Source organism: Mustela erminea, chromosome 19 (assembly GCF_009829155.1).
Source record: "Mustela erminea isolate mMusErm1 chromosome 19, mMusErm1.Pri, whole genome shotgun sequence".
NCBI lineage: Eukaryota > Metazoa > Chordata > Mammalia > Carnivora > Mustelidae > Mustela > Mustela erminea.
In genome coordinates this window covers 51202317-51227366 of record NC_045632.1, presented here as the reverse complement: position 1 = coordinate 51227366, position 25050 = coordinate 51202317, and the positions used below count along the sequence as shown (strand labels likewise).

The window sequence follows — 25050 nt, the reverse complement described above, 5'->3', positions numbered from 1 at the left end:
GCAGCTCTGAAATCTGGAGGAGTGTTCAAAGTACCTCCGTTCCCGAAGGCTTAGGTAGTTTCGGGACCAGGGACACGCAGGCCACTGAAACTCAGATGGAGGAGGCGAGGTGGACAGCGAGAAGATGACGAGAGGGGCAGGAGTTACGACCAGACAAGGCTGTCCAGTCCAGGAAAGAGTTCAGACTGCGCAGCAGGTGCAGTGGGAAGTCACGTGGGGATTTTAAGTGGGGTGGACACGGTCTGGGTTAGGGAGAGACAAGTCCACTTGGGCTGCTGGTGGAGAATGGGAGGTAGAAGGGAGGGGCCAGTCAGGAGCTCACTGCAGGAGGGAGGCCAGCTCAGGCCACAGTGCCCTGAGTGGAAAGGAGAGCGAGTAGGTGAATTGGGAAGTATTTGGGATAAAGTCCCCCGACTTGCCTGGATAGGATCCATTACTCAGTCTACCGCAGCTTTGCCTAAGCTTCCCATCTCTGGTCAGTATGGGTCCTGAGAGCCTTGCTCTGCTTCCGCGGCCGAGCCTGTCCTGACTTAACTCCCACATGCATGGGGCTCCTCTGTCCCCCACTGCCTTAAGTGAGCAGACCCTCCCTAATGAGAGCTGAGCTCAGCTTAGCGCCCCCTCCCATTCCTAAATCAGTCAAGAGCTTCCTTGAATATCAGACTTCTGCAGCTGCAGCCTAGCCCCCAGCCTCACCATTTTTGCTTCTTCCCTGGTGGATCATACCCTTAGGGTGCCAATGTGGCCCCTTCTGACCATGACCCGTCAGCAGCCTCCCACGGGGCTTAGGCTACAATCTGGATTTCTATCTGGTCCCTGCTCACCAAGTCAGACACTCCTTTTTTTTTCTTTTCCTTAACCATTTTTTAAATTTAAAATCAATTTATTAGCATTCTATATTATTAGTTTCCACGGTAGAATTCTGTGATTTATCAGTTTCATACAATACCCAGTGTTCATTACTTCAAGTGCCCTCCTGCATGCCTATCACCCTGTTACCCCGTCCCCCTATCTCTTCCCCCACCAGCAACGCCCAGTTTGTTCCCTATAGTGAAGAGTCTCCTATGGTTTGCCTCCCTCTCTGTTTTCCTCCTACTTTATTTTTCCTTCCTTTCCCCTAGGCTCATGTGTTTTGTTTCTTAAATTTCACATAAGAGTGAAATCCTACGATATTTGCTTTTGACTTATTTCACTTAGCATAATACCATCTATTTCCATGCATATTATTGCACATGGCAAGATTTCATTCTTTCTGATGGCTGAGTAATGTTCCTGTGCATGTGTGCGCACGCGCGTGTGTGTGGCTAGATAGATAGATACACAGATATACACCACATCTTCTTTATCCATTCATCCAGGCTTTTTCTGTAGTTTAGCTACATTGCTCCTATAAACATTGGGTGCAGGTACCCTTTGAATCACTATGTATCCTTTGAATAAAGAGCATTCCCACATCTGCTCATACCAACCTGTGGAAAGGGGCCGCATAACCGATCCCTCTAATCCTTGTCCTTTTACTTTTGAGGGTCTCTCTGCCTTGCAGGCACTTTCTTTATAGCTTTCAGCCTCTTTCATGTCCCAGCGCCAATGACACCTAACCTTTCTTGTGTGAAGTCATTCTACAGAAGGCAGTTTCGATGGGAGCGATACCAGCCTCACAGGGGTGAAAACTGGTTCTTGGAGGATGAAAAAAAAAATCTTACTCTTTTACTCTGTAAAGCACAGATACACATGCAGGACATAACCAGAAGGATAGTCTGCTAGAGGAAAGGTAGGTAGCTGAATTGTTAACGAGAGAGATAGTATACCCATGGTATTAAAATATCATAGAGGGGATTCATCTGGAAGAGAAGTCTAAAAAGTCTCCCGCAGGGGCGGGTAACAAGGAGAAAGAAGTTGAAAACCACTGGTCTGTAGAAGCTGTCTCTCCACTCCACTTACTTGCCAACATACACCCTAATTTAATTCCTTTCAGAAACTTAGGACAATTGGCTAATACCCTGCTGATTTCTGTTCACTGCCCAGAATCTTCTGCACCTCCCCCATCCCTCCAAATGTAAGCTCTGTGAAACCCACGTATCTTGGCTGTCGTCCACTGTGTCTCGAGCATCTGCACAGTGCTGGGCACATAGTAATCATCCAGTATCTATTGTGACCAAGCAATGATTTCAGTTATGAGAATAAGGACCCAGTGGGTGAACTGGACCCCTCCTCCAGGGGTCAACTCTCACTTAAATGCTTCCCTTTTGAACACCGAGTTTAAGCCTTCTTCCTTGTCCCATAGTCAAGTTCATCTCCTAGCCCTTGTCTTGACTACCCCGTTTTCTCTCCTCTCTGATCACTGAGAACCAGCAGCCATGCAGTCAGCCCTTCTTTATGCCACTGAGACACCACTGTGAATACTGCATGGATGTCTGACTCGGTGAATTAAAAACATTTCCACGAAAAGTATAACAGTAGGCCAACCATCTTGGAAATTACACAGCAGAAGGAATGCATGATTATCTGATTTAACAAGAAACTGAATCATAGTGACCATCTGCAAAAGAAAAAAAGGAAGGACGCAAGCCAAAATGTTGGCAGTGTTATCTCTGGAATGTGCACTTGTAGTTCATTTTCTCCTTACGCTTCTGTTCTTAATTTAGGACTTTCCTACAATAAGCCTCTATTTCCTTCAGCAGAAGACACCAGGGTTTTGGTGGCTGGTTTTGGAAAAAACCATTCATGATACTGCAGAATGAGCGGCAAATACATGTGTACCTCTGGTCCACCCCCCCAAGGCCAGTTCTACTTGATTACATGGGGACCCCCGCAAAGCTTTTTCTAGGGCAATTTCTGTGCATGGGATTTTGGCCAACACAGTTCATTAGGCAAACGGCACCAGCTCTATTGCAGGACAGTACCTGCTATCTGTTCCACAGAACATTATGTTCGTTAGCTTTCCCAAGGATGTCGTGACTCCCCAAAGCATAAAAGATTTCTTGCATTGTGAGGCACTCAACCCATGCAAAATACAAAAACCAAACAAACACAGAACACATTCCCACATATTTTAAGGTATTTCTGAGGGAGCTTCATGGCTCCCTGAAGCCAACAGCCCGACCGAGGAAGATTACTCAGTGAAATGTCTCTTTAAACCTGGGCTATACCTTTTTATTTTCCAAGACTGGCTTCCCAAATGTCCAGAACTTCCTTGACCCTGGAGGCTCTTCTAGACCCTGCCTCCTCCTAGCATGTCCCACCTGCCCCAATGCAGCCAGTTCATGCTTCAGTGTCCTGAAACGTTACATGACAGAGTCTTGATCTTTTTCATGATCAAGGAACACTTCCAATCCGAGAACTTTTGGCAGATCCATTAACAAACACACTCCATCCATTACTAGACCCAGTAATTCGTGCATAATTACAGTGCCCACTGGGACAGCTAACAGCGTCTCATCTCGCAGGGTGTCCCAGCCCCTGAGGCTAGCACACAAAACATTTTGGCTCGGAGCCACTGTCTGCCCCCACCTTGATGTCAGCCACCCACAAGGGGATGACACAAACGATGCTACAGCCATAGTCTTGCCCTCTGAGAAGCCAGGAGTTCGTCCACACCCGTGAAAACTTGGTGGCCTGGGAACGGCTCCTAGTACAAGTGGTACATTGAGGCACATGATTTGAGAATCACTAGGGAACGTAGAGAATTTCTTACCTCCAAAGCCCAATGCTATAGGACGGTGACTCTTCAGACCCTCATTTAAAGCAAACAAACCCGGAGAATAATCTTTGAATAAAATACTGTGCATCTACCCAAATCTCCCTGGGCTCAGCAGAGATTATTTGCCGGGGAACAACGTCATTCTTACCTCCTCCAGGGCCCAAAGGGAGTCTACCACGGGCTTGATCTTCTTCTGGTTGTAGAGCCCAATGAGTTTGTCCACCACTCCTCGAATGAGGCCCGCGCGGCCCTGTTTGAAGAGCAGGTTCAAAAGGGAAAACCCCGCGATGACTTTGTTCTCTTCGTAGAGCTTGATGGGGTTCACCTTCTCGACCTGCCACCACTGGAAGGAGAGAAGGTGCCCATTACAGGGAGCCAACGGCAGCCACGTTCACTGTATTGTCAGGTAGAGAACAGGGCTGCAGCAGGGCAGGGCCCAGGGGACCCGGTGGGGTGGGGGTTGAGGGGGGTCCTTGTTGGGGTATTTTTTCCAAACAGCCATGCAGCCAGGCAGCCCTGGGAGTGCAGAGTGAGGCTTCTGCGCCGAGCATGAGGTCTGGGTGGGAGAGAGAGACAAACGTCCTGAGAATAGCTATCAGGCCACATGTTGTTGGAACCCCGAGGCCCAGGTTTAGAATTGCCCACTCTGGAGATGAATCCTGGGACTACTTGTGCTCCATGTTCCTCTCTGTGCTTCATAGCTCTCAGCTGCAGACCGTGCTAGAGTGCTTCCTCCCAGGCTTCTGGAAGAGTTTAGCTTATGAATAGTAGGGAAGGAGCGGGGTGGTAGGGAAGTCTACCAAGTGTGGTGGGGACTCAGTGGGATGGTGACCCAGCCACAAGAGCAGCTTTCTTAGGTGGAATGATGGTGCAGCTGGAGAGGTGGGTAGGAATCCAGCAGAGGAAGAGTGATACAGGCAGAAGGCACAGCGCGGTGGAGCGTGGAGCCATAGTGTTGGGACAAAGCCAGCGGTTCTCATCGGAAGGACAGTTGGCAAAGTCTGGGAGTGTTTTTGCTGTGGTGACTGGAAGGGAGAGGAATCTACTGGCATCCAGTGGGTAGAAGCCAGGGATGCTGGTAAACATCCCACAGTACAAAGAGATATACAAAGAGACATCCAGACCCAAAACGCCGATGGCACTAACATCTTGATGGGATACGCACAGGTGGCAAGTGTGGCTCTCTCTCTTCGAGCCTCTCATCCCCCACTTCAGACATGAAAGTAAGTGAATAATCCAGAAATGGTTATCCAGCTGCTTTGTTCTGATTTAACTGCATCTCCTTTGGTGCTGGTTAGAATTTAGAATGCCAACTTCCAGTTTCTAAAGGCTCTAGGAGAAGTGGTGAATCGTTTAAATCAGAAGGCAGAGTGGAATGTGATGGGCCCATAGGAACATTCACAATGTTTACGTTATTGGGGTGTTTATTTACATCCCGCCTCTTTCCTGAATTGTGGGAGCTCCCAAAAGCTCGCCAGAGATTTTGATATGTACTTTTTGAAATGGGAAAATCATACTGTTAGGAAAATAAGTGTGAGAAAGACAAGTCAAAAGCAGGAATTAGGTTCATGCACGACATTCTTTATAATGTACGTCCCCTGAAGGCCTGGGGGCCAGCTCTAGGAGAGACATGTATTTGGCCATGGGCTGGCTTCCCACAAAAACAAAGCAGAGAAATGATTAATGACTCATTTCATGGTGCATCTGCATTGTCTCAGGGAATGTCTGTGAAATGAACGCTTGCAAAATCTGCAATCCCTGCAGCTATGGTTAAGTTCCAGAGCCACACACCTAGTTTTGAATCCCAGTTCTGCCACTTAGTAGCTGGGCAACTTTAGGCAAGTCATCTAACTTCTGTGTGCTGAGTGTCCCTACTGCACCTCACAGGGTCATCATGAGGAATAATGTGTTAATATATAGAAAGTTCTTGAAACAGTGTCTGAACTGGAGTAGGTTTTCTATACATATAAAATATTTGTTATCTTTGATTTAGTGAGTAGGAGCTCTGAATTTGGTGTCAGATTGCTCTCTGGGTGTTAGCCCCTGTTAATCATTGCTCTAGTCTGAAGAGTGAGTACAAGTTCCATAAGAGTTTTAAGGTGGAACATAATTAGGATATCCGAGAGAGAAACTCTTATATAGTTCCAAGTATGGCCTTGTTTTCTGGGCCTTTCTCCAATACATAAAAGAAAATTCCTTTCTAGAATCTTCTAGAACAAAGTCATCATTCCACTCCTCGGCATGCCCTGTCTTCATCTTTCTTCTCACTGACCGGCTAATACCAGGCCAGGCCTCCAAAAGGAAATAGTCTTCGTTCTCGCCCTCCAGCTATATAGCACTCTTGTAATCAGCACCCCTGCTTTAGGCCGGAGAATCTCAGCCTCCATCCTGGCCGTGTTTTCATGCGTGCCTTCACTGAACCTGGGCACACTGCAATTATTTCATTAACACCGTGTGTTCTGATTATGCGTTTAAGGGAGAAAGGGAAAACACTTCTTACAATTGCATGTAATTTGGGATCACTTTGGTTCCCCACAGCAGGCTGTCAGCCTCACGTTAATTACAGCCACAGCAACAAAACAGCTGCGAGTGGCACAAAGCCTGTCTTCAGGGGACTAGCTCCAGACAGAATCCTTCCTCACACTCAATTCTTGCTCCCTTACAGATTCTGTCATTGCAGCAATCCTTGACCTGAATGCTGAAGTTCAAAGGCAAAGGCAGGCCCTTCAATTCTAATGTCACAGGGCAGGGAGGATGAATCATTCCACAATCACTGGTGTTTGGGGGGGTGAAGCCTTGGGCAGCCAGTGTTGGCAGTTAGGGGGCACATGAATACCCCGTAGTGCCATACTTAGAATGATTTCTGTGGCTCTCCCTGGGCACCCTATTCAAAATGCCTCCACCCAATCCTGCATCCTGTTTTGAATCCCTGTCCGAGTTCTTATGTCCATTTACAATGATCATCTTATTAATATGTTTCATCTATTTCCGTTTGTCTCCCTCATTAGAATGTGAGAGTCACAAGGGGCTGATATGTGCCCATGTCACTCACTGCCATGCCCTGGGGTCTCGCACACATGGCAGGTGCTCAGAAGACACTCACGAAGTGAGTGAATCAATCAGTGACACGCTGTCTGCTTAGGAGGCTTGAGGAGAGACGACGAGACGAGAAGAAAGCAAGCCCTCCTGAGAAGCAGCAGTTCCCTGTTGGGGGGCAGGGGTAAAAACTGAAGTTCCAGCCCTAATTAGCTTAGTTCTAGCAAGTATTGCTCTAGCGTGGGAATACAGGTTGGAATGCCCAGGGATGTGGTTTCTCAGTCTCAAAGTAACCGCTATGTTCAGAGCATGATTATTTAAGCTAGTGGTTCTCAGATTTGCCTGTGTCTAAAATCACCCTGGGGGCTTGCTCAAATTGCAGGATCCCATTTGTGTCTCCAATTCAGTAGAATGGAGATACAGAGAAATCTTAAGTACCCCCCAGAGACCTGGGCAGAAACCAGTAAAATGCATTAATGCCAAGTTTATTTTTGACCAATGATTAAAAACACAGAAACTTAAGCAATCTCTGCTGAAATCAAAACAAAGCTTTTCTGAGTTTCTCAGATGCTCCCACCTCTCTGCTTCATTTAGACAAAGCAGCCAAAGTGAACACACAGTCTTTCTTATGTGTAGTGAGCAGGGTGGGAACATAGGCTTTCCTGAAAATGAATGATGCAGATGAAGGACAAACAAGGTTTAGGTTATTAGGTCAATGTCTTTAGACACTAAGAAGCATAGAGGAGCTCACAACGTGCAAATCGCCATACAACCACAGTACATTTGACACATACAGATACTCACTGACTTTGCAAAGCTAAAGAAGCTCTTGGTCTCTCCAGTCACCATGTTGGATGAACCTGCAAATGAAGGATTCCCAAATCAAGCTATTGCTAGTGAAAAGCAACACCTCTTGCTACACACGGAAGAATGACAGTTGTTTGGTCCAGAACTGTCAAGAGCTTGAGAACAACTTTAATTCAGCCTTGGAAGAATGAGGGAAATGGAGGGAGTAGGTGGCATCAAGTTGACCTGATTTTGGCCAGCTGTCACTGGATCAAAGAGAAAGTGGTATTTCTTGAGGTGACCATCTGATTACTTTGGAAAATTGGGCATGTATCAAAAACATGATTTAGGCCCACATCCTAAAAAAATGAAAAGTTGTTTGAAATGTCTTTTTGGTTCCATTCTTCAAGACTGGGAAATGGAGTCCTATGTGAGCCTAACTCATGGTTTGAATTTGATTCCTGAACAAGTGAAAGGCTTGGGGCTCTGGGCTGGTCTGGGCACTTAAGTAGCAGGGAGAGATGGGACTGAGCTCGAATTTAGATGGGTGGGAAAATGGGGGTACAGAAGAGCAGGTGAGAGTGAATATAGGTTCAGAAGCCAAAGAAATGGCATGATCAACATACTAGCTCCAAAGAAATTTGAGCAGAGAGGACAAAACCACTTGAGACAAATGGTGTGAGAAACGGAGCTTAGCTAAAGGGAACAAACAATATTCAGAGTGAAGATGGGAGATGGTGTTAGGAAGATTTCCTAAGGTGCTCTTACAGAGAGAAAAGACCCCTTTGTATAGTTCTTGGGGATGCGGAGGGGATGAAAGCTCTTAGTAGATCAGATGCCATATTGGTGCTTTTTCAATGACTTGTCTCCAAAGGCTGGGAATAAGTCCTTCTCAGAGAACCATTATTTAATGAAAAAGCAGTGTATATTTGAAACCTCATTATTTGGTCTCAGTAGACTAGTAACCAGTCAGTTAATTACTGATCTGCTTTTATGGGGTGACTACCACCAAGCATCACGGTACCAGGCTTTGGTTACTTAGTAATCAATGTAATCAGTTAGATCCTTGCGAGATGGGAAAATTGTATTCTGCCAAGTGATGTCATAGACCTGGGGCAAAATTAGAACTGGTGAATAAGTAAGAAAGAGTAAATTGTCCATCAACATTTGACACACACCTTAGTTATAGCCAATATCCCTATATTGTGCATTGACTCTCATAGCTTCTATTATCAATAATAGTAATAATTGAAGAATTATGCATCCACTTGCAAAGACTTTCAGCTATGTGGCCACTATTGAAAATACCAGATCACTCCAGCAATGGAGTGTTCTTCCCAAAGAGGGAAGCTTATTCCCTCTTTTTCTGTCATAATCATGACAAAAAGATGCTTAAATATTTATACCTCTCAAATATCTCTCTTATAGGCTTCTCAATGACTAGCAGGGAAATGAGTATTTTTTCCTGAGTAATAAAGAGCTAAGGCTCAATTTTCTATTGGACCTATGGAGGGCAGAAGTGCCAGAAATCTCAAACATGGGATAACCCCAGTATCCTTTGGCTTTGGAATATGATATCTGGCTTCAGAAAGGCTTTTATTTGACTTTGTAGAGACTAAAGACTTTGTGGAGACTAATGTTTAAATTAGTTTACAATCATTTAACGGAGGAGAGGGAGAAGAGTAGGAGGCGGTTCTGGGGATCTCATTCTGCTGGAGAAAAATCTCCTAGATATCATTCATAAGTCCCCTCAACCTCAAGAGCATCTCAGGGGCTGCAGAAGCAGAGGTGTGTCCCAACCCTTCAGGGCGTCTTTGTGATCAGGACATACAGGAGTGGTTTAGAATAGGAAGGAGTCATCCTTTGCAACTTCATCTCCAAAAGGGAGGACTCTCCCTTAAAACCCCCATATCCTAGCCACCCTTCCCATTCTACTGTGGGTCCTTCATTCCTTCATTTTTTGAATTTCCTTTGAAGCCATTAGTATTTCCTGTGCCACCTGTGCCACCTTCTGTGCATCAAGCTAATGAATACACTGGCTTGGCCTGCCTTTACAAACCCTTTTGGAATGAGAAATACTCCAATATTTCTATATTCCAATATAGTAGGGCAATAGGCACAAATGTTACTTTTATAATTGAAAGTAACTAGTGGCAATAGCAGTATTATGTAAAACATTTAAAAATGAAGCCCTCCTGGAGCACCTGGGTGGCTCATTGAGCATCCAGCTCTGCGTTTTGGCTGAGATCATGATCTCATGGCTTGTGAGATCCAGCCCCGAGATGGGCTCTACTCTCAGTGGGGAATCTGCCTGAGGATTCTCTCCCTCTTCCCTTAACCCCCCAAATAGGTAAATCTTCAAAAAAAAAAATTAAGCCCTCCCAATCTCATTACCCCATCACATCAACACATTTCATTCATCAGAACTTTTTTAAGTATGTCACACACTTTTGTAAGCATGCATGCCGTGCTTCCTGTTGCAGACCATGTCCCCTCTTCTCTTCAGCACTTACCATATAAAATATAGGTTCCCAGTGGTTTGAGAAGGCTGAGACCTTTTCCAGTGTTATCCCCACAGAGGCAATCCAAAACAATGTCCACTCCTTCAGCAGAGATTCTAAATGGTGTGAAGACAAAGCAAGATACTGTCATCTGTTAGGGACCAAACTTCTGATGGCTCCTCCTTCCTGTGTCATGTTGTTTACTCCTAGAATCAGCAAGAACAAGAGCTCTGGGAGTAGCCGTAAATAGGCCAGGAGGCCAGGAGGCCTAATTTTACCTTTCTGGGTCCCACCCAAGAACTTCACAGAGCTGGAGGTAGCTACAAGTCTGGCTGGTGGCTTATTTCGGGAGCCAGCCTGAGTTAGGAAAGTGAGCATGGACATCATGCTCATTGAATTCATACATTTGAATTTGTACCTAGCCACCTCAAGTAACTTCTCTGAGTCTTAGCTTTCTCCTTCATAAAGTGAACCAAGCACGTTTCTTTGTGCTGGGGATGAAAGAAGGTGTCAGCCCATTGCCAGCCATGCAAGTCACTCCAAAGTCAGTTACTCAACAATTCCTATCTATGGAGCTTGGGTTATGGACTAGGCTCTGTCCAAGGTGCTGGAAACAGAAAGGGGAACAAAACCAACATGTTCTGTCTTCATGGGGTTTCCAGTCTAGCAGGGACTAGCTTTTCTCCCCTTCTCCCTCTCTCCTCAGTCAGTCACATTAATTTAACTCGCAAACTTGTATTCATTCAATCTCAAGGTTCAATCTAAAATGGAATCATTGAGGAAGAGGGTTAAATAGACAGGTTCTCAAGGTGCCTGGTTGGTTCAGTTGGTTAAGCAGCTGACTCTTGATTTTGGTTCAGGTCATGATGTCAGGGTCCTGAGGTCAAGTCCCACATCGGGCTCCATGCTCAGCAGGAAGTTTGCTTGAAAATCCTCTCTCTCCCTTTCTCTCTGCCCCTCCTCCCACCCTCTTTCTCTTTCTCTCTCTCTCAAATAAATAAATCTTGGAAAAAAGAAAAAAGTAGAGAGGGTCTTCCTATAGCAGTAGAAGGTTCCAGAGTAGAGAGAATCCGTATTTATACTGTGTTAAGCAGACGAAACATTTTTTGATCCCTTCCTCCATTAATTTGTTTGTACATTCACCAATTCCCTCACTTATTCATGCATTTAACAAACATCTACTGGGCTTCCACTGTTAGAAGATATAATGTGGGAGGGAGCTGTAAACAGGAAGGCTCTGGGGATTGTAGGGAAGCTATTTATGCCCCCAGGGCTCCCAGTTATGGCTAGGCCTTGCTCTGCTCAGACAAGAATGACATCTCTTCAGATTCGTGAGTTTGCAGGATTATCTTGTCTTAGCACACAGCTCAGTATTTCTACCTCCACCCTCATCCCCAAACTGAGTTCATAGTTCATGTCAACAGCTAGGTCCTGTTTTCATAAGTAGAAAATTGCATGTGTATCTCTAGGGTTCAGACACTAAGTCAACTGCCCCATGCCCCAGGACAGCCAAGTTGTGACTTTCAAAAAGCTGAGTCATGATGTTTGAAAGCCTTCAAGTCAAGTCCAAACTCTAGTCATTACAAAGACACATCAAAAATTATCAGCTTAACTTTTGCCTCATAGAATGCTTATTTATAAAGGTATATCTGTTCAAGTCCCACCTATAAATTCAGAACCAGGGAATTAGGCCAGTGGATCTAAAACTTAAGCATCATAATCTCCCTGGTGGTGGGGGAAGCTCATTACAAACAGGCCAACAGGTAGTTTGCCCTTCTTCTCCCTCTTCTTGTAGCTTCTGATTAGGTTGGTTTCTGGTGGGCCCCAAAGATGTGCATTTCTAACAGGTTCTCAGGAGATATTGATGCTGCTGATTCTGGCTCCACACTTTGGTCTAAGCCAGCTACTCAGGAGCCAAACTGGCATTTTTTTTTATTAACAATTAATTGGTTCATTCAATATTTGGGCCTGGCATTGCACTAGGCACTCGAGGTATAGTGGTGAGCCCAAACAGATTTGACTTCTCCCCTTTTAGAATTCCTGTTAGGTAGATATTCACCTATAATTACACAAATAAAAATTAAATTGAAATTGAATGGTATCTAGTGCCATGAGACCATGTCAATCTGGAGTTTGCCCAATTGGGTCTTCCAGAGAAGGCATCCCTGGGAAAATGCAGAGTGAAGTTATCTAGGTAAAGAGTGGCCAGAATAATGTTCCAGGTTGGGGAACAGCATATGCAAAGGTCCTGTGGTGGGAGGAAGCCAGTGAGCAGGAAGACTAGGAAGCATCCAGTTTGGCTGGAGTAAAGAAAATGTAAAAAGATGAGGCCTCAGAGTCAGGTGGAATTTGGAAAACAGACTCTGTTGGTGGGCTCTAGATTGGTGCCTCACACCTGGTGATCAGGTCTTCACACCTTGCATCATGGGCTGGGTAGCTACGTTACTGTCTTCCTCACTCCTACCAAGTGTGTTCACTCCTATGGAAGTAGGACCCTGCTCTATTCTATTACCAGCCCTCCTGGGCCACCTTCTTCCCTGTGAATGCCATTTCCCCAGGACCTCTTTCCTTTGCTGCAAGATGCCCACCTGTGTTCAGGAGCAGCCTCCCAAATGCTGGGCTGTTCACACCTTTTGGGGTACCCCTGAAGGACCTGCCCAGCCCCAAGTGCTCATTTCCTGCCCGATGTTCCTCACATTTATATTCTGTGAATGCACATTTTCTCCCACAGTCTGCCAGTTAATTAGGTGCCGCTTCTAGACCTGTTGCTCTGTCCTCTGATTCTGCAGAAAGGCAGGGCAGCCCACATTAAGCTACTGCCCACTTCCTCGTCCTCACTTGCCACTAACTGCTCACGGCATTCTGACCTTGTAGCGATTCCTAAAACATTCCTGCCTCAGGGCCTCTGCATATGCTATAATCTCTGCCAGAATAGCTTTTCCCCAATCTCCTTAGAGCTGGCTCCTTACTAATCATCCCACCTAGAGTGGGAATCCCAGATTATCTCTAGCTCCCTTTGTGCTTTAACATCTGTCCTAACGACACTTTTCAGTTTGTCTTGGGCTGTAATTATTCTAGTTTATTTGTCTCTTCCACCTAAATGTATGCCCCATGAGACAGGGACCATGTTTGTGCTGTTTTTTCCTCAGTCCTCCTTATCCTGCAGGACACAGTGTTAGTTCTCAACAAATACTGGTTGACCGTATGAATAGATGATTAAGTAAATGATGAATGGAATGAATGCAGGACAAGGAAGAGAACATTTTGAGTGGTATTTCCACATTTTTATATGTGTGCCTCCTTCAAAGGAAACTCACATTTTCTGAGCTCTGCTGTATGCCGGGCATTTCAGAATTAATCTTCATGACAAGTCTGAGACAGGCACTTTAACTCCACTTGTTTGAGGAGGAAATGGAGGTTCTCAGACGCAGCACCTTGCCCAAGCTTATGTAACTGGTACACCCTACATTCAAACCTCAGTCCAGTTTCACTCCTGAGCAACAGCCTTGCCACCTTTCTGAATATAAGATTTAATAAGCATTCCAATCAGTCTAACTATGGAAGCCTTGTTTTAGCAATTATTCTTTGAAGAATTCTGGTTTAAATGTTGTCTTTAAAAATAAATATAGGTATATCCAGAGTTAGACCACGTTACTCCAAACAGACAGGCCAGGAGTCTTCTATTTTCAAGCTGCTTTTTTCAGTCCTAGATTATAGGAGAGGCCCAAGGTCAGGGTCCTACACATCTGTCCTAAGTTTTCTGCCACTGGACAACCACTCACTAGTGCTTACTTCATGCTGGACAGTGTGTGTGCGGAGCTGCGGGGGGCACACAGATGGGGGCTCAGGTTCCTCCCTGCCACGAGGGAGCTCGTGGATACTAGGGAAGACAGACTAAATGGACAGCCCAGGCAGTCACCACAGCTCCAGTAGAGCCAGTTGGGACAACGGAAAATCTTTCTGTTGGGAGATGAACAAGAATTGACTGGGTGTTGAAGGAAAGGCATTGGGCAGAAAACGTTGTGACAGGTTGACCCAGGACAAGCAGCACCAAATAGGCCCAAGGAAGAGGCTTTGGGGCATCAACCATGATAATGAGAGACTCTGTGTGTGCACCGTCTCCTTCCAGAAGGACCTAAGTGTGTCTGCCACAACGGACAAGTAACATGGAGTAGTGGGCAGGCATGGGGTTGGCATAAGGGCAGCATAGCTCTGGGCTTAGGAATATGAATTTCATCTCAGTATTAAGCATCCTGTTGCCACCTTCATGCTGTGTGACCTCAGGTGAGTTACTTAGCCTCTTAGTGTCTTGGTGTCCCCATCTGTGGAAGGGAATGATGGTGATAACCCCTGCCCCAGGCTTCTCTGTGAAGCTTGGTTGGACTGAAGCACATGGAACATAGGGCCTAGCTCATGGTAACTTCTGGGTCCATGGTAGCTTTTTTATTATTTTTTTCAGGGTGGGCCAACTTAAAGAGAATTCTTTTAGTCAGGGAAAAGAGTATAAAGAAAAGACGGCAAAACCTCAACAATCCAACCATGAACCCAAGTAAATGTCAGTGTGGGTGGAGCCACCAACACAGAAACCATTAGAGCAGATGCTTGATCCCCTTGACTGTCCTAGGAGAGCATGTCCCACTGTCAAGAGCACTTACACCATGTGCCAGGCACAGTGCTGAGCACTTCCTAAGTTGTGTCTCATCGAGGACGTCCCAACCCCATAACTCAGGGACCATCATTATCCCCACTTAATGGTTAAGGAAGCTTAGACTCCATGCGGTCAGGCAGCATACCCTAGGCCCGACCACAAGGAAGGAGGAGACTTGCTCCACCACATCTAGAAACCAAGTGAGGGCCCCAGCAGCAGGGCAGAGTTTCATAGGTGGGCGGTGGCCAGCCCTGGTGACCATCACTGCCACCACAAGGCACACAGGCTCCCAGTAGGGGCTGACCAAAGCTGGGAGCTGCGCCCTGGGCTTCTTCCTGGAGGGAGATGCTGCAGATCTCCTGTGTTCCTCTCTCCCCACACCTATCTTGGCGTTGTGATAACTGAATCAAGTAACTCTGGTTTTGTACATACACAGGGGTCACATAAGCCACAAATCCCTGCCCCTGTGCTGTCCCTGTGTCCTTTGGAAGGTCAGTGGTGGGGTGGGGGTGGCGGGTGAGAGCAAGATGGATACCGAGGAGAGGGAGATGTCCTTCCCCAGGCCCTGAGGCTGAGGATGCTTTGGTTGTTTCTGTCAAATCTTTAAGCAGTTGTTGCTCCTTGTAAGGCTAGGTAAGTTCCTTCAGGTGAGTTGGAAAATTGAAAAGATACTCCATCCCCGATTCAGTCATCAGAAGTCCAGCCAGTGGGTCAGACAGAATGGGACTCAGTCAGGTCTGTTCCGCAAGGAGCCTTGGAGCAGGGCTTCCCTTACTCACGCTCACGGAGAAGCACCTCAGCAGCTCCTTTTAATGCAACAGTCATGGACATCACAAGCAGAGCTAGCTAAGCCCTCAGAAGCTCAGGGGCCACCCTCACTTCTTAGCAACCCCCCGTCTCTGGCAGTGTCTGCCTTGCCTGCATGTGTGTAATCATAACTGCACAAAAAGCAGACAGGGTGAGGGTTTTCTCTTGCTCCCATAAATCTCTGCAGATTCAAAAAACAAATGCAAAGAGCCCCAGCTCAGGGATTCTCTGGGCCAAATGCATCAGCAAAATACTTTGGAATTGCCGATCGAGGTCTTCGTGCCCGTCCTTCCTCTGTCCATAGCCCCTTGCACCTTTACTGCGAATGCCGTCTCTTAGCTTCCCACCCACACAGATCAGTGGCGGATTTCCTCCTGAGCAGTGGTAGGTCCAACAGGGCCATGACTGGGAGAGAAGCCCTTGACTTTGCCAAGAAATGTATCCCCCTTTATTGTTAACTTTCACCTCCAGGCGGATCCTTGGTTCTCTGCTCAGTGCTTTTCTTTCTGAATTCCTTTTTCTCTGAGAACTCATCTGTGCCATAGCTGTAGCCATCACCTCCGAGCTCGTGATGGAGGGACGAGGCCCTTTCAGGGTGCCCAGCACAGTGTCCGGGACAGAGAAGGCTGAGTGCAGTTCTTGACATATAGTAGTCTTCCCCTAGAGGGCTGAGCACAGTACCCAGTGCAGAAGATGCTTTTCACAGGGTGCTGAGCACAGTGCCTGGTGCAGAGTAGGCCTCCTAGTAAATGTGTACAATTACTTAGCCATACCACCTCTAGGAATCCGTTCTTTTTTTTTTTTTTTTTTTTTTTAAGATCTTATTTATTTATTTGACAGAGAGACAGTGCACAAGCGGGGGAGCAGGAGAGGAGAAGCAGGCTCCCCACTGAACAGGGAGCCCAATGCGAGGCTCAATTCCAGGACCCTGGGATCATGACCTGAGCCAAAGGTTGACGCTTAAGCATTTGAGCCACCCAGGCGCCCCTAGGAATCCATCCTTGATCACATTCTCTGTGATTAGACTCTGGTGATTTCCAGAGTCTAGGTGATTAGACTCTGCTTGATTTCCACCATCTCAGTTGCTTTACCTGTGAAGTGAGGAGCTTTCCCCTTGCAGGATTGTCCGGGGGGCACACACAGTGGTGCAGTCATACGGGTCAGCAGAGGGAGCGGACGCCAGCAGAGCCTTGCTTGCACCTGCTCCCCTTGCTGGCATTCGCTCCCCACCTCCCACAACCTACTGAGATGTTTCCCATCCTCAGATTCCCTGCTGGGGGCTGCCCAACTTTGGTGTGCCTTCTCTCTCTCTCTCTCTCTCTCTCTCTCTTTCGGTCTTTCTCTCCTCTTAACATTTGAAGTCCTTACAGTGAGATGCACACAGTCAAAGCTTCTAATTCTTCCACTTGGTTTTGAGCATAGACAGACAAGGGGCAAGGGACATAAAGGTGAGGTCTCTATTACAACTGTGCCCCCTGCCCCATTCTCTTTACAATGCCAGGCTGAAGGCTGAGATCATGTTCAAAAGAAGCTTACCAACTGACTGGCTGACAAAAAAATCTGCATCTTGAGAAATTTGATGTTATTATTTTCCCCTCTGTATCAACACAGAACACTGTAGCAGACAAGATCCGTGCTCAGAAACCAAAGAGAAATCACTCTCCATTGCACTCTTGTTGCATATTAGTGGTTAGGGTTTTTTTTTTCCCCCACTTGCTCTTCATTTTTTGTCTTCATGCGCCAAGAATTTATACAAAGCTGTGATCACAGTGTAGCTGGAATTTGGCATTCTGCTTTTTTTCCACTCCATGTGCTACCATGGGTATTTTTTCATTTTGTGACAGAATCTTCATAATTATCTTTTTTTAGGGGCTCCGTAATACTCAAGAGTGTGGGTGTAGCATAACGCACTGAACCGTTTCTGAGCTGTTGCTAATGGAGGCCGGTTTTGAAATCTCAGCCTCACAATGAGTGCTGTAGTTAACTCTCCCTGTTGGTCTGTGTCGAGCACCGGCCCTGAGGCAGATGCAGTGCTGGGCTCGGGGACAGGCACCAAGTACCTCTTGCTTGTATCTTCTTCTGGATTCTTTCCCGAGGGTAGGGTTGGTGGGACGGAGGGCATGAACCCACCTGCGACTTCCTAGTCATTTTTACGGGAATCCTAGGGTCTCTGCTTAAACACACAAGGAATCAGTAGAAGTCTCATTTGAGAGAAGCTGGTGGTGAAGCAGGTCTCAGATGCTGTCACTTTCTGCTGGTCTGACATCTGCATGAATCACTGACTTGGGGGCTAGAAAGGCAGCAGGTTGAGGACAGTAAAGGGATGAGGGGATGGAAAATTCTCCAGGGAAAACGGGGAAGGCAGGAGCTCTCTGGTTATGTACTGTCATTCATTCATTCATTGATGATGTCCTTACTTTGTTTGAGAGAGAGAGAGCATGAGCAGGGGGAGGAACAGAGGGAGAGGGAAAAACAGGCTCCCCACCGAGCAGAGAGCCTGATGCCAGGACCCTGGGATCATGACCTGAGCCACCCAGGCACACCTCACTGTCACCTTTTTAGAAGAGTAGTCACCTCCTGACGCTCATTGCCCATTGCCTCCCACACCCTTCTCCCTCTAGCTGCCCAGGTCTCCTTTCAGATTCTTGAATTTACCAAGTCGTTCCTGACCCCCCAGGCCTTAGCACATGCTGTTCCACCTATTCAGAAATGCTGTTCCTTTGGCCAGTTTCTCACCCTTTAATGCTCAGCCCGAATATCATTTCTTAACAGACTCTATGTCTGATCTCCCTGTCGGCATATGCTCACCGGCACATTGCATTTCTCCACTAGAGCATATACCAAAAGTACAAAATCAGTCAATGTTTTAAATGCTGGTTTTTGTTCCTCTTCCCCAACTAGACTCAAAGCTCCATGAAGACAGTGACTCTCAAGGTGCTCTTTTGTTTGTTTTGTGTTTGTTTGTGTTTTTTGCCAGATCTTCTGCCCTAGCACAGGACCTGGCCCATGGCAGGCACCTGGTACGAAGTGGGTCAGGGGATGCACGAGGAAAGGATGCTTGCAAAATTATCATTTAAGGGATTAAGGGCAAAGCCTGCTGGAGGGACAATGGCAGTTCATTTTCCAGACCACAGCTCGAGAGATGCAAGTTACAAGAAGGAAGAGCTACCCGAGGTTTAGGAAAGTCGGCAGAGGTCTATCCCGGAAGTCTTTAAAATATGCCTGCCATGTCTAGATATCTGAGAAACAGGTGCTGAACTTCTGACGTCTAGTTTGGAAGGTCTTTTCTCACTGGAAATATCGGGACAACCTTAAACTCTGTGCAAATCTCTACCTTTAAAATTTAAAAACAAATCTGAAAATCCAGACCATCAGAAGACTTTCTTAAAAAAAACTCCCCAAATTTCACCTACTCTGGTCTAATTCTATCCCCTTGGACAACCAGATCTCCCATCCTCTAAGTCCTTCCATTTGGGGAAAGTTGTTTCTTTATTATGATGCGAGACAGACAAATGAATTTCTTTGTATCATACAGTTTAGTGCCAGGACATGAAGAGACCAAAACCACAGCTTCGAGACATGTCTGAATCTCGTTAGGAGCTGGGGGAAGCCAAGCCCGAGCATCAGCCTCCCCCACTTCTGAGCAGCGACAGGGGATGTGACACACAAATCATCTCAAGGCAGCTGGGTTTTCCACCTGATTCTCCATGTTGTCAGGCATGGGGCTGTAGTTAACAGCTTCCAGACCACAGACGGAGCATGGGTCAGGTTAGAAACCCACGTTCCCCACCGTGGGTCTGCCTGATCTCCCTGCCTGCGACCTCCCCCCTCCCGGTCCTTTTCTGCACACCACCAGCGACTCTTCAAAACTCAAATCTGATCGTGTCACCGCTTTGCTCCTTCCGCGGCTCTCAGTCACACCCAGGTCCGAGGCCACATTTCCTTTGTCTTATATGTGAACGAAGGAGAAATAAACCTCTCTGTGTTAAGGTCATGTCATAGCCACTATCATAATTTAGCTTGGCAGCTTACTCACCTGCACTGTTCCTCAGTTTTAGCCTCTCCCAGATGGGGGGGTGGTGTGTGTGGTCATAACAGGGTTGCTGAGGATTAAATGAACTCATACCCATAAAGCATTCAGCACAGAGCTAGTAACAGTAGGTCCTGATATATATTACTCTGATTGTTGTTACTATTATCATCACCTGCCCTCCTCTGAACGAGTGCTACTGTTCTTTAAGAAAGAGAGAGGAGCAAGGGCCAACCTGGTACTCCCTAGGACGAACACCTTACCTTTTCACTTCCTGCACATAGTCTGCATTCCTGTCAAAGAGGTGAGTCATGGAGTCTTTGATTGCTTCATGCTTGAAGGTAGAAGCTGTTCCAAAGACAGTCACATTGGGGATAGTGGAACACAGCTGAGCCACAGCTTGGCCCTGGAAGTGAAATGCAATAGACAGGTCACACAGGAGAGTTACCATCCAAGAGCCCGTCTTGCTGGATTAGAGCAGGGTTTCTCAACCTGGACCACTGACATTTTGTAGGCTGGATCAGTGTTTGTCGTGGGGGCTCAAGTGAGCATTGTGAGACGTTTAGCAGCAACTCTAACCTCTGACATGCTAGGTGCAAGTAGCGTACCTCAGTTTGTCTCCAGATGTTTCAGAATGTCCCCTGGGGGACAGTGTCTCCCTTGGTTGATAACTACAGCAAAACCCCAACACCAAGACTTAACAACCATTATTTTACCACACTGAATCTCAGGTTCCTCATCTAATTAACAATAGTGGTACATACTCCATAGGATCTTGGGGAGATGTCTTAGCCAGGATCCCCCAGAAGCAGACCCTGTGGCAGGGATTCGAGAGTCAGTACTTGATCTGGAGTATGACCACAGGAAATACCGGGGTATCGAGACACAAATAGAAGGCAGCCAGTAAAGGGTGTGCTATCGAGTCAGCACCCACCCTGGGTAAATTGAACTCCGTCCCTCTGAGGCATTCCCTGAGCAGATATAGAATATACCTCGGAGTTATCCCCAAACACAAGGTGAACAGACTGGACTATTTATTCCCGAAATTTCCATCTGCCATCAGTTAGGAGTTGCTCCTGCACCAATAACTCCCAGGTACGTCTGGCTTGTTCTCACAAACCAAGCACGCTCCCACAGCTAGACAGAAGCCCGAAGCACACAACCTGTAGCAGTGTCGCATGCAGAGAAGCTACAGTGACAGCATCCAATCCGGGGCACATTAAACAAGACCATGCATAACACAGGCCAAACGCTGGCCCAAAACACGACACTTAATATAAGTTACTCAATAAATCTTAATCCTCTGGTCCCTTTCGTGGCTGAGACGGTCAGGCATACAAAGAAAAGGCAAATGCATAAGGTTTAAATGTTGAACGGTGTAAGAGCAATCACAGACATCGTTAGGAGTGGGTGATTTTTCCACATCCTTTTTCAGTATGGTCAGAAATGTAAGTCATTGGACAAAATACAGTGATCATGTGAGCCCAGAAACCTTCCAGCAAAAATCCAGTTTGCTGCTAATGAAGGTGCGTTCTTAAAACCAAGTTTTCTTTCCAGTCTTCTGTCTCCCTTCTCAAAGAGGCAGGGATTATTCTACCAAAGGCACCTGGGATATTAACTTCTGCCTATCACTTCACGATGTGTCTTCATGTTGGTGGACTAAATCAGGTTGGCAGGTCTATTTTTGGAAATGTTATTCTTCCTAACGCTGGCAATGAACGGCAACATTGACTGAATCCTAGAATGTCAGACGTAGAAGATCATCCAATTACCCCCTCCCCATCATTGTTCCACAGATGAGGGAAAGGTGACTCAGAAAGGTTAAGTGGACCCAATTCTTCGGAGGCAGATCGCGATTGGAAGCAAGGTCTCCTAACTTCTGGTTCTTGCCATTTTCTGGAATGCCATGCTGTCTACTTATTTTGACATTTTAAGCTAAGCAGACTTTGAAGCTGCTGCCTAAAATAGACATGTTACTGACTTGGGGGGGGTCAGCATTTCAGAACATGGGCATGAACTTAAGACTCCAATCAGGCTATCATTCTCTCTTCTAAGAATACCTTTGACATTTGGTTATTATTTTTTTTTTTTTTATCACTTGATTTTAGAGAACAAAGAGGGGACTATCCTTCTTGGTGAGTGGAAATATCAGCACTCCATGTTGCCGTCCTCTGAAATTCAGCAGGGCTTGAGCTAACCTCATCTGTGCTGGGATGGGAGATTAGACATAGTTCCAGGATCTGTGTGGTCCTTCCAGTCCATGGTCCATAGGCCACCATGACATTTATCTACTCAACTAGTTTTTCAAATTCCTATTATGTGCTCGTCACACTATGTTATGGACGGATGCAGGAGGGCCAGAAATGACTGACATGCCTCACTGTCTATTCTCTGGCCCCAAGTCCCCCACCAAGTCTTAGATTTGTGTATTGAATGACCACTTGGTGCCGGTCTCCACCTAGCTGTCCAAAAACAGCACATCACAGTCAACTCATCTAAAACAGAACTCTTAGCTCTCTCCATATGAGTCACTCCTATTGCTTTGCTGGGGCTGTTGTAACAAAATACCACAGACTGGGGGACTTAAACAACAGAAGTTTTTCACCATTCCGGAGGCTAAAAGTCCAAAATCAAGGTGTTGGCAGGGTTGCTTCCTTCCAGTGGCTGTGAGGGAGGGGTCTGGTCCGGGCCTCTCTGCTTGGTTTGTAAATGGCTGTCTTCTCCCTGGTCCTCCTCTACCACCACGGATTGACATTCACCGTGATCCCAGTGCTATGCGACCCTCATTCCATGGTGTCCAGCCTATGTCCAAATTTCCCCTTCTTACAAGGACTCCAGTCACAGCGGATTAGGACCTACCCTCATTTCAAACTTGACTACCTCTGTAAAGACCCTACCTTCAGAAGGCACCTTCTGAGATACTGGGGGTTAGGACTTCAACATATGGTCTCGGTGGGGGGGGGGGCGCGATTCAACCCATAACGTTCCTCTGTCTGCATCTCCTGCCTCAGTGGCTGAAACTGTACCATTTACATATCACTAGGCTAAAGTCAGGAAGCCGGAGTCACCTGACTCTTCTTCCTCTTCAGCCCCACATCCGGTTAGTGCATTGTTTCTACTCACGTCTCTGTGACTATTACTTATTCGTCTGGGTTGTTGAACTTCCTTGTCTGGACGATGACGACACACTTCTGGATGCCTGGCTGTTCCTTGTGTCCTTGGCACCGTGGGCAGAGTGATTTTTCTCAGACACAACACTGAGCATCTCACTATTTGTCTCAAAACTTCCCAATGCCTGCCATGGCTTGCAGAGTGAAAAGCACATCCTTAAGTTTATCTCAGGCTGGGGCTCTGGGATCTGCCCCCATCTGCCTCAGAACATGCTAGAACATGCTGTCCCTCCACTTTTCCAGCATCCACTCCCTAACAGAACAAGGCACTTGATCCACCACGGATTGAAATTCGCCATGATCCCTCATTTCGTGGTGTTCTCACAACAGAACTTTCACCTGACTTTGCTGAGGAGGAGACTGGGTTTACACACCTGCTCCCAGGCCACTAGGGTCAGAGGGCAGACCTTGATCTGCTGTACTCGCCAGCTGAGCAAGCTCGAGTAATCTGTCGGTTCTTCATGCATCTCGATATGCAACGTGTAAGGCTCTCTGTGCTCTAAGGGCCCTGTTTGACGTAACGCATCCAAGGGCTTAGCCTCACAACAGTGAACGCTCCGTACCTTCCATCACTGTCCTAGGAATACCATTATTTTTTTTCTTGCTTTTATGTCAGCAGTACCTGATAGTATGTCAGCAAATCTACCATCCTGATCTCTTGAACGTATCACCCTATTTTAACACGGACACTAGGTCCTCACATGCTGTCCCCGGCCTCTCATGCCTGTCCTTCCACTTTGGTCTTCAGAGCACGACCACTCCCCCTTGGGCAACTCCTCTTCCAGAGATCCTTCGCAGGCAGGGTCGCTTGCCTCTTTTTGTGCCACCATACACTTGTGGTTCCTTCCTCCAGGACCAGCCACCATGGCCTTCTGGATGGGGGCTGCTGAGTGACCCATCTGTGAGCCCCGTGAGGCCAGGGACCATGCCATATCTGGGTCTGTACCTCAGTGCCCAGGGCAGAGCCTGGCATCTGACAGGTGTTTGGTAACGCTTGTCCAATGGATGCATGAGAAACGACAGAAATATGATGTAATGGGGGAACCCCCATCACTTCACAGATTGCCATTTCTTTAGCCTTGCACAGTAGGTGTAAAGCACAGGTTCAGTTAATGTATAGCATCTGACCTGAGCAGAACCTCACCGTTTCCATTTTTAAGGAAAAGATAGGTGTGGCAGCACAATGAGACCATATTAAGTAAGTGGGTTACTTATGTATTTATACAATTATATAACATAATACGTGAGTATTTTATATAATATAAAATACAGAAATAAATACATAATATGTATAATTAGAATAATATGAGTATTATGTGTATATATGTATAATCAGTATTATATGCATACATATATAATATCTATTATAATCTACTTGTAATATATAATTAGTGTAATAGTACCTCATCACATACAATAAATAATTAGCATAATGTGCAAGTATTATATATAATATTATATCATAATTTGTATTATGATATAAATCATCCTGGAGAGAAAAGCAAGTTCAGTGGACATCTGTTTGTAGCACCCCCGCTTTGAGCTCTCTGTTAACGCACTAAGGCAAGGAGAGGCCCTTGCAAGATCCTCGGTGATCTAAAGTAAATCATACTCAGCATTCTATAGGGAAGCAGGATGTGTGCGTTCCCTCACATTTACAGAAAATCTGCACTCCCCCTTTCCAAGTCCCAAGGTGAGTGCTGCATCAGCATCTAATTTATCCTTGTTTCTCCCACGTGCCTACGAAACAGCATGGACTCGATAAACATTTGTGGAAGACAGAATGAATTTTCAATAAAAAGGATTTTGCAATTTACCTACAGACCCAGAACATAAAATGAACAAGACAATCCATTCTCCCAGCAACAGCAGCAAATGGAGCTTTGCACATACTTGTTTTTTAATTGATTTTCCTGTCCTTCTTTAGAATGTAAGAATTCTGCAGCGAGCATTTGCCTTCCTTGCCTGTGGCAAGTACAGCAGCTGCCGTTCCCTTGGCCTCACTGTAGGCCAGGTACCGTGCTTAAGGGCTCCGTTCAATCCCCAAACCACGTTTAGAGTAAATGCTTTTATTTCCTGTTTATACCTGATCATAGGGATTCAGACGGGGAAAGGAACTTGTCCAGGGTAATCTGGCTTGTAAGTGATAAGGCCAGGGGGTCAAACTCAGGTCTCCCTGACTCCAGAGCCACTCTGCCATTAGTCTTATCCGTCCAGCTAAGCCCTTGGGTGGCAGACATGGAACTGAAGACTTAGAGAACCCTGGGTCCTTGGCATCAATCTGGAAGGCTTCTCTGAGCCCCTCTTAAAATAGCCCTGTCTCAGGTTCATACGGGTTAACAGACTTCAGCCAGCTCAGTCGTAATTCCAGG

General features: G+C 46.4%; 1 protein-coding gene across 1 annotated transcript in view; it reads right to left on the bottom strand.

Annotated features, from left to right (window-relative positions):
• VAT1L (vesicle amine transport 1 like) overlaps window positions 1–25050 on the bottom strand; it is a 136962-nt gene that overhangs the window by 58764 nt on the left and 53148 nt on the right. The window contains exons 4-7 of the mRNA XM_032326529.1: window positions 19772–19914; window positions 10036–10139; window positions 7541–7596; window positions 3849–4043 (exon numbers count right to left, since the gene is read on the bottom strand). Coding sequence (XP_032182420.1) covers window positions 3849–4043; window positions 7541–7596; window positions 10036–10139; window positions 19772–19914 — 498 coding nt within the window. The remainder of the gene's footprint in view (window positions 1–3848; window positions 4044–7540; window positions 7597–10035; window positions 10140–19771; window positions 19915–25050) is intronic.